The 17,859-nt window shown below is 39.6% G+C and overlaps 1 protein-coding gene across 1 annotated transcript; it reads left to right on the forward strand.

Annotated features, from left to right (window-relative positions):
* The first annotated feature begins 657 nt into the window (after positions 1–657).
* LOC114500383 (olfactory receptor 51B6-like) lies at positions 658–2,657 on the forward strand. The gene has a single exon (XM_028517061.2). It carries the CDS (start codon positions 781–783, stop codon positions 1,855–1,857), a length of 1,077 nt encoding a protein of 358 aa, XP_028372862.2. The 5' UTR covers positions 658–780; the 3' UTR covers positions 1,858–2,657.
* Positions 2,658–17,859: the final 15,202 nt, after the last annotated feature.

The following is a 17,859-nucleotide window of genomic DNA, read 5'->3' on the forward strand; positions in this document are numbered from 1 at the left end:
TTCATTTACTTTTAGATGAGGCTCATAGGCTGAGAAAATGAAAGAAATTTGCCCAAAATTACAGGGTTAAAAGTTGGAGGAGCTTCAACTGAGAAGTTGTCTAAAGTCCAGAGGTCCTGGAGGCTTTGTAGAATATTCTTCTTACCATCCATGGTGATACACTGGTATTTCTTTATGTCCTAGTGTCTCCATGTCCTATCCAACACAGATGGAGTTATTTAGAAAGCATAGGTACTTGAGTCCTTTTTCACCTTCCCTGTGGTAAGAGGGCTACCATGCTAGAACTCTTGCATATTTTTTTGAACCAGTAAAACTTCTATAATACAACCATTTGTTACTGTCTTCTGGATTTCTCTAATGACATTGAGTATCAATTATTTCTTCAAACTCATTCTTACCTTAGGAATTTCTCCTCTGCTCTTCCCTCAAAACAAAATTTTCTCTCCTTTATACCCAACTGCTCCCCATATATGTTAGATGTTGCACACTGTGGGACGCTCTTGACCATGCCAATGTCTGGCCAGATTTAATAAAGGCAGTCACCTATATGCTCCTATAGAATCCTGAAAATCCTCTACCATATTTGTAAAATATCATTGTTATTCCTCTTTTATTCTCTGAATCTATTTTTTGTTATGTTCCAGAAGAATAAGAACCACCTCTACCTTGTACACTTGCTTCTATATCCTTCTTGTTCAGTATATTGCCTGGCACATACATAGACACTGAAGTTTAAGTTGTTCTTATTTTCCCCCAACTCTAAGATTTTCCTAAGAATACATGCTTTATTTCTTTGGTGTTCCTGTCATTCAGGGAATACCTACACTAAGTGAAAAAGCAGAAGCCATTGAAGGAGAATTTCTGAAGACCAGCACAAACTTTCCTTACAAGAAGCTTTATTCTATTTTCAAGTCCATCATGGAACTCAATACCAGTGCCAGACCCTTTCTTCTAACTGGATTCGTGTGCTTGGAAAAGGCTCACCATTGGATCTCCATTCCATTATCTGCAGTCTACACCTCCATAGTTCTGGGCAATGGTATTCTTATATTTCTTATTAGGGCTGACCATAACCTCCATGAGCCCATGTATTATTTCTTAGCCATGCTGGCAACCACAGATCTGGGGATGACCTTGGTTACAATGCCTACAGTGCTGTGTGTGCTGTGGATGAATCACAGGGAAATTAGCCATGGTGCCTGCTTTCTCCAAGCCTACTTCATTCATAGTCTCTCTGTCACTGAGTCTGGAATTTTGCTAGCCATGTCCTATGATCGGTTCATTGCCATCTGCAACCCACTGAGATACACTTCCATTCTTACCAACACCCAGGTGATAAAGATTGGAATGGGAGTTTTTATGAGGGGATTTGGTCTCATCTTGCCCCCAATATTGCCTCTCTATTGGTTCTCCTATTGTAGATCCCATGTCCTCTCTCATGCATTCTGCCTCCATCAGGATATTATCAAACTAGCCTGTGCTGACATCACCTTCAATCGCCTCTATCCTGTTGTGGTGGTGTTTTCTATGGTTTTACTGGACTTCCTGATAATCTTTTGTTCTTATATTTTTATTTTTAAGACTGTCATGTGCATTGCATCTGGAGAAAATAGGTCCAAGGCCCTCAACACTTGTGTTTCCCATATATGCTGCATCTTGGTCTTTTATGTCACTGTCATTGGCTTGACATTTATCCATCGATTTGGGAAGAATGTTCCCCACCTAGTACACATCATAATGAGCTATGTATATTTCCTTTTCCCTCCTTTTATGAACCCTGTCATTTATAGCATTAAAACTAAACAGATTCGCAGTAGTATACTTCAATTATTCTCTCCAACCCCATCAAGAACATGACATTTACTTTCCCTCTACGGGAAAGAGCTATGAGATTATAAACATGAAAATTTGGCTGGGATAGTTTAAAAAAAAACATTAAATAAATGGTTAAATGTCAGAAAGACATGTGTTTGAGATCCAACTGTTTCTTGTTTCACTCCCATTTTTGTATGACATGAAATAAGCCATGTACTAAGCCACGTAAAACACTAAACACAGTGCAAGGTGCTTAGCATTTGCTCAGTTGATATTCATTGTGTATTCAAATACATTCATTCTACTAAAAGTACCAATGCCATGACTCTGAGTTCTGTGGGTTGGCCAAACAAACTTTATAGTTTCAGTTCCTGGCTGCTGGTTTTGTTTTTTTTGTCATGTCTTGTTTTGTTTTATATTGACTGAACATCCCGGCAACCAATGACTGTTAGCTGTTTTATCCCTTATGTAAAATTAGTGAATGTTGTCATCAGTGAAACAGAGAGCCTGTCTGAGCTAATTCCAAATGATTATTAGTGAGCATGGTGCACATGTAAGGCAACTATACATATAAAATATTAATGTACAGTTTTTTCAGAGTATGTAAATTAAAATAATTAAATTAATTAATTTCTAGTCAAGAGAAATACTTTTTGTTATAAATTAAATGAGACAATGGTACTCAGAAATTATGTGTAATCAATACAATTTGGTAGTTACAAAATAGTCACAGGGACATAAAATACAATGTAGAGAATATAATCAATAATATTATAATAACTATGTATGGTCCTAGGTGGGTACTGAAAATATTGGGGGGAATGCTATGGAAAGTGTGTGATTGTCTAATCACTATGCTTTATACCTCTATTCCCCTTTGCTGAGAGTTTTTATTATAAATGAGTGCTAGATTTTGTCAAACGCTTTTTTGCATCCTTTGATATGATCATGTGATTTTTATCCTTCATTTTGTTTATGTGGCATATCACTTTTATTGATTTGTGCATATTGTACTAAACTTGCACCCCTGTAATAAATTCCTCTTAGTCATGATGTATGATCTGTTTTGCTAATAAAATAAACTATGAGCAAATGAAGTTCCTGTGTCAGGTTCTCTTATTCAAGCATACATAAGGAGGGAGAGAGGAAGAGAGAGAGAGACAAATTTTCTTTGAAGCATTCCTCAAACTATTTGCCTGCCACTAAGTGTCAGGAGACTCCTCAAAGTGAATAGCAAAGTCCCTTGTATACAGGGTCTGCCCATTCCTTCCTGAGCACATATTCTGAGTAAATGGAAGCCAAATTCACAGGACAACTTTTACATCTTTACTAGTTTTCCATTGTTGAATTTTTATCTTAGTGTGATTGTATGAAATGTTAATTTTTAGTGAATGATTTTCAATCATTGTGCTCTCCATGTTTTCCTAACAGTTGCTGAATATACACATGAAGAGAAAGACAGAGAGAGAGAGAGAGAGAGAGAGAGGGAGAGAGGGAGAGGGAGAGGGGGAGAGAATAGGAGATTATAAGGGTGTTCATTGCTCAGGCAGTTGTTGCTGCTGCTCTCCTTCCCACAGCAGCCCATTCAGTGTGGGACAAATAAGAGACACTTAATAAAACCAAGTGTATCGATAATAACCTTGAATTTATGTCATGGTTTATCACAGCTGCCAAGGAACATTTCTTTTTTTGTTTAGTGAGGTGTTCTGTTGATGTATAGACCACTAAGACCTTGAACTGGGCCAGACATTAAAATAAATCTTTATTGCTCTGGCTGGTGTGGCTCAGTAGATTGAGTGCCAGACTACGACTCGAAGGGTCACTGGCTCAATTCCCAGTTAGGGCACATGCCTGGGTTGCAGGTGAGGTCTCCACTGGGGGGACACAAGAGGCAACCACACATTGATGTTTCTCTCCCTCTCTTTTTTCCTCTTTTCCCCCGTCTAAAAAATAAATATATAAATAAAATCTCTAAAAAATACGTCTTTATTATATCATAACTCCATGGAAGTATCTAGTGCACCTGAAGGACTGGTGGTCACTCAACAAAGTTTCAGTGCCTTGAGAGCACTGTTATGAGAGTCCCATTGATGTTTGCCAATGAAAACCATGGGGTTAGAATATAACGTGATGCTACAGACAAAGCATAGTTCCAGACTGGCAATATGTAATCAGAGTTATATGATAAAATGTATTGTGACAAGATGCACATGTATAGAGATAGACTAACAGCCCCGTGTATTTTGACTGGTCAGGAAGCAACTAATTTCTCTTTGTGCACAGGAGAGGATTGCATTTTAGTACCATTAAGAAATCCTTCCATAAAGCATATTCATACATTAAAACATTAATGAGATGCACATGTCTCAGGGCCCTGGGTGAAACTCTGCTACTGGCTTCCTGCCATTCTAGATGCACTGAGGCACTAATGAGACTTAACATTACAATAAAGCACACCTGACTGCATTCAACACAATCTGATACATTTGCATTATACAGTGATTTTTTAAAAATTGGCTATGACCTTAAAGAGCAGTTGTTATGGTCCAGGCATCACCTCCACTGAAATCAACAATCTCGGTAATGTCATAGATGCTCAATACATGCAGGCTTAATGGCAGGATAAACTGTGTCCCTAACTATTCTTACAGGGCTTTTGCCTGCCTCTCTGGGGCCCTGAGGTCTGCAATTGTGGCCACAGAGACATGGCTGTAAGCTATAGAAAGAAGGCCCCACATCATCACCAGCACTGAGAACCACAGCGTTGAAATACTGGTGGGTGCTATTAGAGGGAGACAGGATCAATAAAGCACCCATGGAGAAGCCAAGGGAGTCAGTATGTTCATGGTTCAAGGAATAACAGGAGAATGCCTAAAGGCTGTGAACTGCTTGTCAAACTTTCTGCTAAAGATTAGGTTAGTTAGAGGTCAGCCTAAGTGGTCAAATAAGAAACAGTGAGTAAGGAGCACAGAACAAACCTTAGGGGGAAAGTGAAAGGTCAGTGAAATAGAGGGAAGGAAGATGAGTGAAGGAAGTATAGGAGACAGAGGAGGGAGAGCCAGGGAGACAGGAGTGAGGATCAGGAAAGGAGCCCAAGAGGAATTCTCTCTGTGGGCAGGATGTTAAAGGAAGAAGAGAAATCAAGGTATTCCTCTGGGATCCAGTGTCTCTGGGATAAAATTTTAAGTTCAGGAAAATAATTCTTTCTCAGTGAGTAACCCATAGGAGTTCCTGTGCATGCAGGGTTGGGAGGACTACGGTGGGGTGCTATCTGAGCCATGAGACAACAGGCCCATACTTTCCACACTTCTGAGGACATGAAGTCTTATCTCTTGGGCACAGCCTTATGGTCTCAAACAATTTCCCTCCAAAGCTTTGAAAATACTGCCACCCTGCTCTGCAGTGAATGATCCAGAGAAAAGCCCTCCTGGAACTGAGCAGAGAATAGTCTCTCAAGGGTCAACATGGTTCGGGGGAAGAGGAGCTCTGCCGCACACAGGCATGTGACCTAGCAATGTCACTTAACCCTGAGCTTATGTTATTCATTGTTGACTGGAATAAAACCATTCTTAGCAGAGGTTTTTGAAGTTAAAATAAACAATTATGTTTCTGATGTGCTGGTGAATTAAGAGGGAGAGGCTAACTTAATATATGCTTTCAAATGTATGATTTTATTTATGTGTTCTGCCAAAATCTCTTTTTATGGTTCAATGCCTCATGGCCAAATTGCAACCAAGACTAATAATTTCTAGGGGCTTTCTCAATAGTTAGTAAGGAGTCAGAAACTCTTTAAAGTTTTACTTCTACCAAGACAGAGCTACCCCTCTTCCAATTACACCTCTTAAGTAACCCACACCTCTCTTGGCTTTTTGCTGCTATGGAGCCCCCAGATTACTAAGATTTGTGGTATTCCAACAAATTACTTAACTGGCACAGCACAGGGGATCCAGCTATGACCTCTCTAGTTTTGTAAAGACCTATTGTGATGTGCTTCTCACTACACAGGCTAGTGCAGTCATTTTATAGCTTCCACTTAGTAGCTGTGCTGTTTGACAAATCATGTAGTCTTTCTGTGTTCTGTTTTGCTCAACTTTAAATGGGGATACTAATAGTATCTACATTACTGAATCATTTTAATAACTAAAGGTATTAATACATGTAATACACTTAATAGGTCTTCGCTCATGGTATATACCATCGAGTTTTTACTTGTTGTTGTTGTTGCTTTTAGACATGTTTGTACAAATGGAATCATTTGGCATTTAAAATGGGAGGGTTCTGGCCTACCAAAGAAAGTGAGAACTCCATAAAAATAAGCACAATGCTTGGTAGTATACAAGATATTATAATAGAAAGACCTGCATTCTCTTCTTACGTGGACTTGGTGAGAAAGCAAAAAATGGTTGAGGTTTTCGTTCTACTATTCAAAGAAGATTTGGGAATTCTCAGAGATAGTCACTTAAGATGCTATGCTTAGCAACTGGCAAACATATGGATAGAGGCAGTGGTGACTTACTTCTATAGGCCAAAGTGTTTTGGGGAGTAAAATGTTGAATGTATACATTCTCATGGGGATTTAGAGGCAGTTTATTTGTGGGTGTTTGAAGCCACTACTCAGAAGCTACGTGGACTACATTTTTTTCAGAATCCTTCTGAAACTGGACATTGATTCACCAACATTTACTGAGTCTCTTTGAAGGGGAATTTGTGCTACAGTCTTTGAGCTATGAAACTATATGTGGCTGTACTTGTAGGATCAACATTAGATATATGAGGAGGGTGAAATCTTTTAGAGTAGGCATTCACTGATTCACATATTGGCAAGAGTCCAACATGATAGAAGATGTGTATGCGCATGTGTGAAGAAGGTAGACACACAATGATGGTCTAATAAATATTGATTAAAATTATTCCTAATAGTAGAAATCAATTAGCAGTAGTATTTTAATATCTACTATGTGCCATTTGCAGCACTATTAGATTTTATATTCATTATTCCTTGGTGAAACCCTGTAAGTCAGATTATTTTCTTATTTTTACTAATAAAAATATCTGGTAATTTGAGAAAATATTCAAGATCATGTAACTAGTAAATAATTAAGCATAATTTTTCCATAAAATACTTTAAATATTTCTATGACATAAATATAAAACATTAAGTATATTTTATATTTTAAATATAAAGGGAAAAGAATACTCACCCCTATCTTCCTTAGAAATAATCCCTTCTTATAATCTAGTGTGCATCCCATAGCACCTTTTTCTACACATTCACGTACATACATATGAAAATATTTAAGCATAATTTCTTACTGTTGCTGACAGGGGATGTATGTGGCCCTGTAATTTCATGCTACACTAAGAACGGGGCTGGCTTGCGCTCATTTTTGCATTAGAGCAAATATGGACTAAGAATCAAGTAAGGCAATCATTTTTTAAGCAATGATTTCATTGGCTATACTGTTGACAATAGAGGGAAAAGGGAAGACATTCCCTCAGCATTTCCACTGGTAAAGGAAATGGGGATGATGCCTTGGTTTCTTGCCTCCAACTCCTCTTGTATGGCTTCAACAAGTTCTCTCTACCAAGCTCCCTCTGGGTGGCCTCTGCTGAGTCAGTTGTTCCAGAAACCACTCCTGCGATAGCTGTGATGACTGGTACACTGTATACAGGCTGCTCCTGGAGAAAGACAAAGAAAATGAGGATAAAAATGCTAGGAGCTAACAAATAGTGAATTAAAAAGTAACAATGATTATTAATGTAGTTATTAGTTATTATTCCTATCATTGATAGTCTCAGTCCTTTACAGTGGATACTAAAGTTCAAGTTTGGATTATTAATGATAGAACATATTAGATAAGTGAAGGAGATATCTATCTCATAGTGACTGACCCAGACTGTAACCACTAGAGTAAAGTAAAGCAGAAAATAATAAATATTATTTACATAGTGTTGGGAACCGCCCTGACTGGTATCAGAAGCTGAAACCCCCGCCTAGGCTAAGGTTAAGGCTAAGGGAATACCCTTGGAACCGTAAGCCAGCAAGGAGACAAAAGCTTATCTCCCTGGCAGGAATGCTGCTTCTACTGCTGAACCCCAAAAAGCTTGGTCGGTTAGCCAAAGACGGGTAAGATTCCCCATGGGGGGAACGACCTAAGGCAGGCACGATCACTTTGGGAGGCCCCCCAAAAGAAGGACTTTGGGGGCTGCAGCGTAAGAGGGTGACAGACCCTCGCTCCTCGGCTTTGACATAGCCTGAGATCTCATCGTCTGGGAGAAAATCTCCTTATTGCCTCAGTTCCCATGCTAAGCCTGAAACAACGACAGGGTGGTACAGCTCTGTGCTGAAAAGGGGCGGATTCCCTGGGTGATCAGGCCTAAGAAAGAACATGTAAATTACTGTAAAACCTTCTTTGTTTAGAATGCTCTCAGTTGAATGAGAGGGGTCCAAGGAGGAAGTTTATTCCTCAAAGTCTTACAGCTCTTTGACCCCCACTCAATAGACCAGCAGAGTTCCTTGTTTTCTATAGTTCCTTACTTCCCCCTGATAAGTACTGTACTTTACCTGAATTATTATGCAAAATGAGCCCAATAAAAGCATGTGTGGACGGTAAATCAGGGCCCTCCCCACTAGGGGGGGTGGCCATTTCTGTCCCTACTTCCCCACAGAAACTAGTCTTGTCTCTGTGCATGTGTGTTTTGTTTCTTGCGTGTTTTTCAGCGAGCCATCCACAGCGTTCCGTGGTCACTGGTGGCCGGTGACCCACGCGCAACAACATAGACTAAACTGAAGTGACCATATTGTCATATCAGAGTCATTTATAAAGAGACCTAAATTCAACCCCAGTCAGGCACATATCTCTGCACATTGAGATTTCACAACAGAAAGTACCTATTATACTTTATTTATTTAGTCAGTTATTTAATGATAGATTTCAGTTCATGAGGAGCCCTTATATTTTACTAATTTCTAGGGACCAAGGATATATCAGTGCACATATTTTCTGCCTATATGATGCTTATATTTTAATAAGGAAGATGAATAATAATAACAATACAATGATAAACAATTATAGCTTTATAGAATTTCTGTGAGAGAAACACAAAGGTTGATGCAATTGAGAGAGACAAACTAAGAAAAACTTACTTAAGCTGGTGTGACAAAGGAGAACTTTCAGAGGAGGTAATGGTTAAAGTGGGACCCAAGGGGTGGGAAAGTGGGAACAGTTCTGCGGTGCTACCATCAGTTTCGGAGCTGTAGTTCAACGAACACAGAGAGGAAAGAGCTAAAGATGTTGTTCAGAAAAGAGACTTCTCAGGGGGACTGCCTTTTCCAGAAGGCACATAGTGTGAGTAATCAGAATAGTGATTGAGCCCTTGCTGCTATTGGTCTTAGTTGTGTACCACCATGCAGAATGAAGTAAGGACCTTGTTCTGGCCTTCCTCCCCACATTCCTAGGACACGCAGGGGCATTAGAATATGACTATGAAGTCTACACCACATTCTGATGTTTATATCTTAGTCCTATAGACTTCCCAGCAAGCAAGGGAAGCTTTTCACATTTAGCTTTTTAAAAAAAAATCAAATAGAAATATTTAAAAGAAAATCAGTCAGAAGATACAATTTTCACTCTGTGACCCATAATATTTCAGTGGAGAAACTGACAAAATTGTAAAAACATGAGTGGCTGTCTAGAGATATAAAATTCCATATAAACAATTACCACAATGACTAGAGTCAGAGGAACTTCAAAAGATGGCAATTTAAAAAAATCTAAGGAATGTTGACATTATAGATAATAAATAATATTACATCTGATTATATCTGAAGGGTGATATCAAAGTTAAGGGTAGAAATACCAGAACAGGTAATAAACAATTTAGAAATTCAAAATTTTATTTGTTTTAGATAAAAGCATTAAAATTCATAAATTGGTCAGCTTATTTACAAGATACAGGGTAAGATATATGTTAAATATTCTAATTTTCTATCACCTTTATAATTCATACAAGATTTAGGACATATTGGCTCTACCCTTTAGGTCACTGTGATATTGGGATTTATAATAAGAAATAAATAGTTGGTCTTTGTCCCTACTTCTGGCACAGAGCTAAAACCTTTTGAATTTCCTAACTGATGAGAACATAAAAGTGCTTTTTGCTATGTTAAACAGGGGAACTTTGTACCCCCATATAAGAATGGGGAGCTGGTTGCCAGAAGAACCATGTGGGAACTTTCAGTCCCAGCCCCTAAACTCTCAGAAGGGGAGTGGAGCTGGAGTTGAATCAGTTGCCAATGGTCAGCAACTTAACCAATCATACTTACATAATGAAGCCTTCATAAAAACACACAGGAGAGGGCTCAGACAGCTTCTGTATTGGTGAAGGCATGGGTAGAAGTACTGGAGTATTGTTGAGTGGCAAGTCCACTCAAAAGAACACGGAATCTCTATGCCCTTTCCCCATACCCTGCCCTATTCATATTTTCCATCTGACTGTTCTTACATTATATCATTTTATAATAAACTGATGATGTAGCAAGTAAAAAAAGTTTCTGTGAGTTCTGTGAGTTGCTCTGGCAAATTGATCAAACCTAAGGAAAGAATCACGGGAATCTCTCTGATTTTAGCCAGTCAGTCAGAGATATAGGTAACAGCCTGGACTTTTGATTGGCATCCTGAGATGAATGGGGTTGTTGGAATTTACAATCTGTAGCCAGTTGTTCAGAGCATAGATGACAGCCTGGGCTTCTGATTGGCATCTGAACTGGGAAGAGTTGGGACTCAGTCCTTAACCTGTTGTAATTGACCCTATATCTATCAGTCTCTCCCAGGAGCATATTATGCCTCCCCAAGGCCACGTCTTAATCATTGTGTATTCTCAGTATCTAACATGTAAGATGCACTGAACAGGACTAGGATGAGGCAGGCCTGGCCCTGATACTCAATATTTGTTTGGGGGCAGAGTTACCTCTCACCAAGGTCTTATAAGAAATTCTTCCTCTGCAAGAAATTTCACGCTGATTCTAAGATCCTATTAAGATAACGCTACCTACTTAAGCATGACTCACTTAGCCATGTGCTTTCAATAAGATGGAGTAAGAGATAAGAGGGGAGAAACCTTTTAAAGAAGATGAGAGAAAGTTAGCAAAGATATCAGAAGAAAGTGGTTTTACCTGGGCCCAAAATGTAGATTATTACAGAGGACCTGGGAGGGTCACAGGAGTTAGGTAGAACTTGACAGCAAGGCCTCAGATATACAATAAGTATTCAGTCTGAGGAAAATGGGTCCAGACTACTGTGTTTGAGGAGTATAGGTGTGAATGGTCAGTGTATCAGACTTGATTCACACCTTGATAGTCTTAAAGTTGTGTAGATTATACTCTCTTTAAAAAAGATCCTTACCTAAAGATATGTTTTTATTTATTTTAGAGAGAGAAGAACCAGGGGAGAGAGAGAGAAAGACAATTATGTGAAAGAAACATTGATTGGTTGCCTCCCTCATGCACCCTGATGAGGCAACAAATCCACAACTATTTGGTGTACAGGATGACATCCTGTCCTGGCCAGGTTGCTCCTGCCAACTGAGCCACCCTGCTAGGAATGTAGATTGTATTTTCTTAATGGTCTCTCAATGTTTCTCAATGGTCTCCTCTCTATACCTATATCCCAAAATTTTGTTCCTCTCCCTCTGGAATTATCATTGAGTTTCACAAATATTTTCCAATTCTCTAATACCCTAACATAGGTGTCTTTTTATTACTCTTCATAAAGTATTTTAAGTGCTTTATGATCTCTTAGCATCATTTCCTGAGCATGTTGCAAAATATACCCACTGAAGGCAGAATTCAGTCCTTTGTCTTCCTATAATACATAGTACTAGGAATGCACAGTGAGCTGCAGTGTGCCCACTACAGACACATGGCCAATGACTGAGCAAAAAGATACCAGACCAGGGGAGATTGCCTCTTCTGTGATAAGGTTTGTGGAAGAGACAATGGAGTGGCCTAGGAATAAGTTTGGGAAGTGTCAGATCTGCTTTGTTGAAACAGGTGTTTGAGGCAGGTGTTTGACTTCCCTGAGCTTGATGGGCCAGGTGTAGAGGCAGACGAACAAAGACAGGCTGACCTTAGCCCAAGTTGGGGTTGGGGCAGGGAGAAGGGCATGGATCTTTGGCTTCCCAAAAGGGGTATTTCTGAAATTTTCCATAATGAAGATAAAAACTCGTCGCTCTTCAGAATGACTGGAGAGAGGTTATTATATAAAGAAAAAGAAGCTTTTTAAATAGATTGCTATGAGAAGATGTGGAGACTTCCTCTAAGGAAGCATAAGAGGAGAATGGACAAAATAAACTTCAACTAAAGCTTTCTTAAGGACACTGGTCCAGGCTAGAGGATCCCTTTGGCAAACCTAACTTCTTTCCAGGCTTAAAGAGGATGAAGGAAATGGCATTCCTCCAAGGAAGAACTCATTCAAAATCCTGGATCTTGGATCAGAGGAAGAGCCTCCAGCCAATTTCTGTCAAAGATCCCCAAGCTGAGTCAGTGACTCTGGAGCAACTGAGAATGCTGAGTAAGGATTTCATTTAGTCTGTGTTGAGTCAGACTGGGGTTCTGAAATTAGGTCAACGTGACTAAGACTAAAAAACACATGACTGAAGATTGTGTCGTGTGAGGTTGTTGCCCTTAAAATCTGAATGGAAAAAAAAAACACCTCTCTGTCAATTTCAGGGTTTTATGTGGGTTTAGGTAGGTGTGGTTATGTTTATTGTATGTATGAACAAGACAGAAAGGTCATCTTCAGAGGAGAAATGAACTGGCTGGAAGTATCAAAGCTACGTGGCAGTTATAAGGACATGGAACAATGGAGCTGGAAGAAAATATTTTTTCTTTCTTTCTTTCTTTCTTTCTTTCTTTCTTTCTTTCTTTCTTTCTTTCCTTTCTTTCTTCTTTTTTTAAATTTATTGTTGTTCAGTTATAGTTGTCTCACCTTTTCCCCCATTGCTTGCCCCAACCCTATCCTCCCACTCCCATAGTCAATCCACCCCCATTGTCCGTGCCCATGAGTCCTCTGTTGTTATTCCTCGGCTTTCCCTTTCCCCCCTTCCTCCCACTATCCCCCTTCCCCCTCCCCTGTGATCACTGTCAGTTTGTTCTTTATTTCAGTGTCTCTGGTTATATTTTGCTTATTTGTTTGTTTTATTGATTAGGTTACACTTGTAGGGGTAGATTAGGTTATATGGTATTTGTCATTCACTGCCTGGCATAGTTCACTTAGCATAATGCTCTTCAATTTCATCCATGCTGTCTCAAAGGGTAGGAGTTCCTTCTTTCTTTCTGCTGCATGGTATTCCATTGTGTAAATATACCGCCAAATGAGTTTTTTGATCCACTCATTTACTAATGGGCACTTAGGCTGCTTCCAGAGCTTGGCTATTGTAAATAATGGAGCTATGAACATGGGGGTGCATAGGTTCTTTTGAATTGGTATTGAGAATGGGCAGTTAAATTTAAGCACACTTGAGCTGAAGGCTCCCCCTGGTGCTGACACTGAAAAACTGCAGCATGCATATTGACCTGGCTCTTTCAGTTGTGCAGAAATCTCATTTCCCACCAAGCCCACTCATTGTGCTAGGTATCAATTCTGGGTAGAGGGTCCGTTGAATATGACCTATAGTAGGACACTAAAAAGCATGCCACACTCAAATATGTCTCTGTCTCTCAGCCATAGGCTTTCTCAATCTCTGATACAGAATAAGCTCAATTGTACTTGTAGACAGAAAGTGACTAAGACAATTTTTCCCATACACAGAGAGCCAGAAACAAAGCCTCCCTGTCTCTTTCTCTCATACATACATGGACATACATGTGCAAATAATATTATGTGCACTAAAAACTACTGGCACATATACATATAGAGATACTCCAGCACTGATACTTTTAGTAATCAATTTAGATTTTTAATAATAGATTCTAACACATTCAAAGTTAAGGTGTGAAAGACTCACACCAATATATTAATACCTCACCACCCTAACCATCACATATCCACATTCATTTCACTTCATATCCACAAGAGTCCATTACCTGAGGGGACAGAAGTGGGGCCAAGGACTCTTTCTCCCCTGTTCCCTGCTGCCAGCCTTGGGAACAAATTCTGCCTTCCTAGCTGGGTTAGTCACACTGTTCGGTGAGTTCTGTTTAACAATATGTTTTCTTTACTAAAAAAGCTTCATAAACGCACATCTGTTTCATGATTATCCATATATCTGCGATACCCTCCTCAAGGTTTTCTGAATAGCCACTTAATAGGTACACAGTAAACGAAAATTGATGAAGATATTTAATATAATTTCAATCTTCTTTCAACAAAGGTTATTTTGTAATATGAAAAAATAAATCTAAATATCAGTTAGGAAAATAAAAATCAAAATGAGCTAAGAGTGTTTTGCATTGTTTATAAATGACTATTTTGATGGGCACTACTCCTTCAAATATTATATAATTTAGAGGAGCAAAGTAGAAAGCTGTTATATACATGCTAACATATATATATAAATATATATATATATATATATACACACAAATAGTACAAGTATCTAGGTATGTGGCAGGTTATCCACTACATGATATTGTTCACCTCTATAAAATGTCAGTTAGCCCTGGCTTGATGTGGCTCGGTGGATTGAGTGCTGGCCTGAGAACCAAAGGTTCACCAGTTGGATTCCCAGACAAGGCACATGCCTAGGTTGTGGGACAGGTCCCCAGTTGGGGGTGCACAAGAGGCAATCAAACATTGGTGTTTTTCTCCCTCCCTTACCCTCTCTCTAAAAATAAATAAATAAAATCTTAAAAATATATAAATAAAAAAATTATTTAAAAAATTTATAGTTCTCAGAATACATAAACATTTCCTCACCTCAATACCCTAGTTTATATTATTCTTTATTCCTGGAAATCCTTTCTATAAAGCCCTATTAAATGGTTAATTCTTTGTCTTTACAGATCAGTTTCCAGTGTCTTCCTTGGACCTCCAAGGTGGGCTGTTTACTACCCACCAAAACTCACATAACTGCTGTGTCCACTGCTTTGTTCCCAAAGGGATAATTATGTATCATTTCATATGATAGTTGCTCCCCAATAATAGCATAGTTTTTAAAAAATATATTTTATTGATTATGCTATTACAGTTGTCCCATTTTCCCCCCTTCACTCCCCTCCATCCTGCACACCCTCTTCCACCAACATTCCCCCGCTTTAGTTTATGTCCATGTGTCATACTTATAAGTTCTTTAGCACCTACATTTCCCATACTACTCTTACCCTCCCCCTGTCTACTCTCTACCTACCATCTATGCTACTTATTCTCTGTACCTTTTCCCCCTCTCTCCTCCTCCCACTCCCCTGTTGCTAACCCTCCCTGTGATCTCCATTTCTGCGGTTCTGTTCCTATTCTAGCTGTTTGCTTAGTTTCTTTTTGTTTTTGTTTTAGGTGTGGTTGTTAATAATTGTGAGTTTGCTGCCATTTTACTGTACATGATTTTTATCTTCTTTTTCTTAGATAAGTCCCTTTAACATTTCCTATAACAAGGGCTTGGTGATGATGAACTCCTTGAACTTGACCTTATCTGAGAAGCACTTTATCTGCCCTTCCATTCTAAATGAAAGCTTTGCTGGATAGAGCAATCTGGGATGTAGGTCCTTGCCTTTCATGACTTGGAATACCTCTCTCCAGCCCCTTCTTGCCTGTAAGGTGTCTTGAGAAATCAGCTGACAGTCTGATGGGAACTCCTTTGTAGGTAAATGTCTCCTTATCTCTTGCTGCTTCTAGGATTCTCTCTTTCATTTTAATCTTGAGTAATGTAATTATGATGTGCCTTGGTGTGTTCCTCCTTGAATCCAACTTCTTTGGGACTCTTGAGCTTCCTGGACTTCCTGGAAGTCTGTTTCCTTTACCAGAATGGGGAAGTTCTCCTTTATTATTTGTTCAAATAAGTTTTCCACTTGTTGCTCTTCCTCTTCTCTTTCCAGTACCCCTGTAATTTGAATGTTGGGACGTTTCAAGATGTCCTGGAGGTTCCTAAGCCTGTCCTCATTTTTTTGAATTCTTATTTCTTCATTCTTTTCTGATTGGATGTTTCTTTCTTCCTTCTGGTCCACTCCATTGATTTGAGTCCCAGTTTCCTTCCCATCACTATTGGTTCCCTGTATATTTTCCTTTATTTCACTTAGTGTAGCCTTCATTTTTCATTTAATTTGTGACCAAATTCAACCAATTCTGTGAACATCCTGATCACCAGTGCTTTGAACTGTGCATCTGATAGGTTGGCTCTTTGTTGCTTTTTGTATTTTTTCTGGGCCATTTCCTTTGGGCCATTTTTTTTTTTGTCTTGACATGCCTGTTACATAGTAAGGGGCAGAGCCTTAGGTGTTCACCAGGGCGGGCAACCCAGTTGCTGCATTGTGATGCTGTTTTGCGGGGAGGGGTCCAAGAGGGAACAATGGCGCTTGCTCCTCTCTCTTCCAGATTTCAATCACTTCCCTCAATTCCCCCAAGCAAACTGGGCCCTTCTGATGCTGATTCCCATGTGGGTAGGTTTGTGTATGTTCAAGGACCCTATGGGATTCTCCAACAAAATCTCCTGTGAGGCTAAGAGTTTCTCGAGCTGCCTCAACCCCCACAGGTGTTTTCAACTGGTGTTTTGAAGCTTATTTCCCCACACTGCAACCCTGAGTTGCAAGGTCTGTCCCGCTCCCCAGTTTTGCCTGGTTTATCTGCATGTGAATGTGGGACCACCCCATCCATCAGCCACTTTGCATGCTTGTGCCTCTCCACAATTCACTGCCCCTCCACAATCCACCTCCTCGCTGGGTCTGCCTGCTGCTGCCTTGCATGCCTGGGTCTGTCAGTCACTGCCTGTGTGCTTGCTGTCTGCCAGCTGCTGCCTTGCATGCCCAGGGTCTGCCAGCTACTGCTTCTTTTTGCCACAGCCCCTCTAGGCCCAGCTGCCCGATTCTGCCCCTCCTGCTGGTCTGGATGAATGTGCCTACTTTAACTCCTTGGTTGTCGGACTTCCGTACAGTTCAATTTTCTGTCAGTACTAGTTGTTTTTTTGTTTCTAAATTTTTGTTGTTCTTATTTTGGTTGTATGAGGAGGTACAGTGTGTCTACCCATGCCTCCATCTTGGCCAGAAGTCCTTAAATCAATAATAACATAGTTGTTGATGGTAATAATAGTAGCATTGTTGCTGCTATTCTTCCCAATACTGTTATTAACTAAACTTCCTCACAGGGGTGTCAAATTCATTTTCATCAGGGGCCACATCAGCCTCGTAGTTGCCTTTAAAGGGTCAAATATAATTTTAGGACTGTATAAATGTAACTGTTCCTTAACTAGGGGGAAGGAGTTCGGTGTTGCTGCTAGTTAGAAACAAGGTGCAGGGCTGGATAAAACAAGGTAGAGGACTGGATTCGGCCTGTGGGCCTTGTGTTTGCCACCTGTGCTCTAGGACATGGCCAAGATCATGATCTTAATAAAAGCAGAATTTCATTAATTTTTCTGGTAGGGGTTTCCTCTTCTACAAACCCAAATGAGGATGTTTAGCTTTCACCTTTTGCACCCAAACCATGTCCCGCTCTCTGCATCTAGTCCTATCCCTCTAATTCAGCCTGCCTATATTCTGGCAATCACCTAGTTATTTATATGGTCTAAGGTGGCATTACCTCCTTTGGCGGTGTGTTCTGATCTGTCCTCACTTTGAATCTATGAACCCCATTTGGGGGGTTTCACCATCACACAACTTGAATTAACCATTCCCTCTTTGAAGATACAATAATATAATACTTTGTTCATGCCAGTCTCTCTGCATGTGTGTATGTGTGTTGAAGGGAATACAAGTGTGCCTATCCTGGACCACATCAATTGAAATTCTATAACAGAAAAGGAAGAAATACAAATTAATTTTTCCCAAAAGATAATGGTTTTACTGTTTGTATTTAGCTAATTATTGATGACAAAGGAGAACAAAGGGAGTTAGATATTGAG

This window comes from Phyllostomus discolor, chromosome 6 (assembly GCF_004126475.2).
Source record: "Phyllostomus discolor isolate MPI-MPIP mPhyDis1 chromosome 6, mPhyDis1.pri.v3, whole genome shotgun sequence".
Taxonomy (NCBI): domain Eukaryota; kingdom Metazoa; phylum Chordata; class Mammalia; order Chiroptera; family Phyllostomidae; genus Phyllostomus; species Phyllostomus discolor.

Coding starts and splice junctions, on each gene's coding strand:
- LOC114500383 (XM_028517061.2), top strand. CDS start 781: ATGCTTTATTTCTTTGGTGTTCCTGTCATTCAGGGAATACCTACACTA.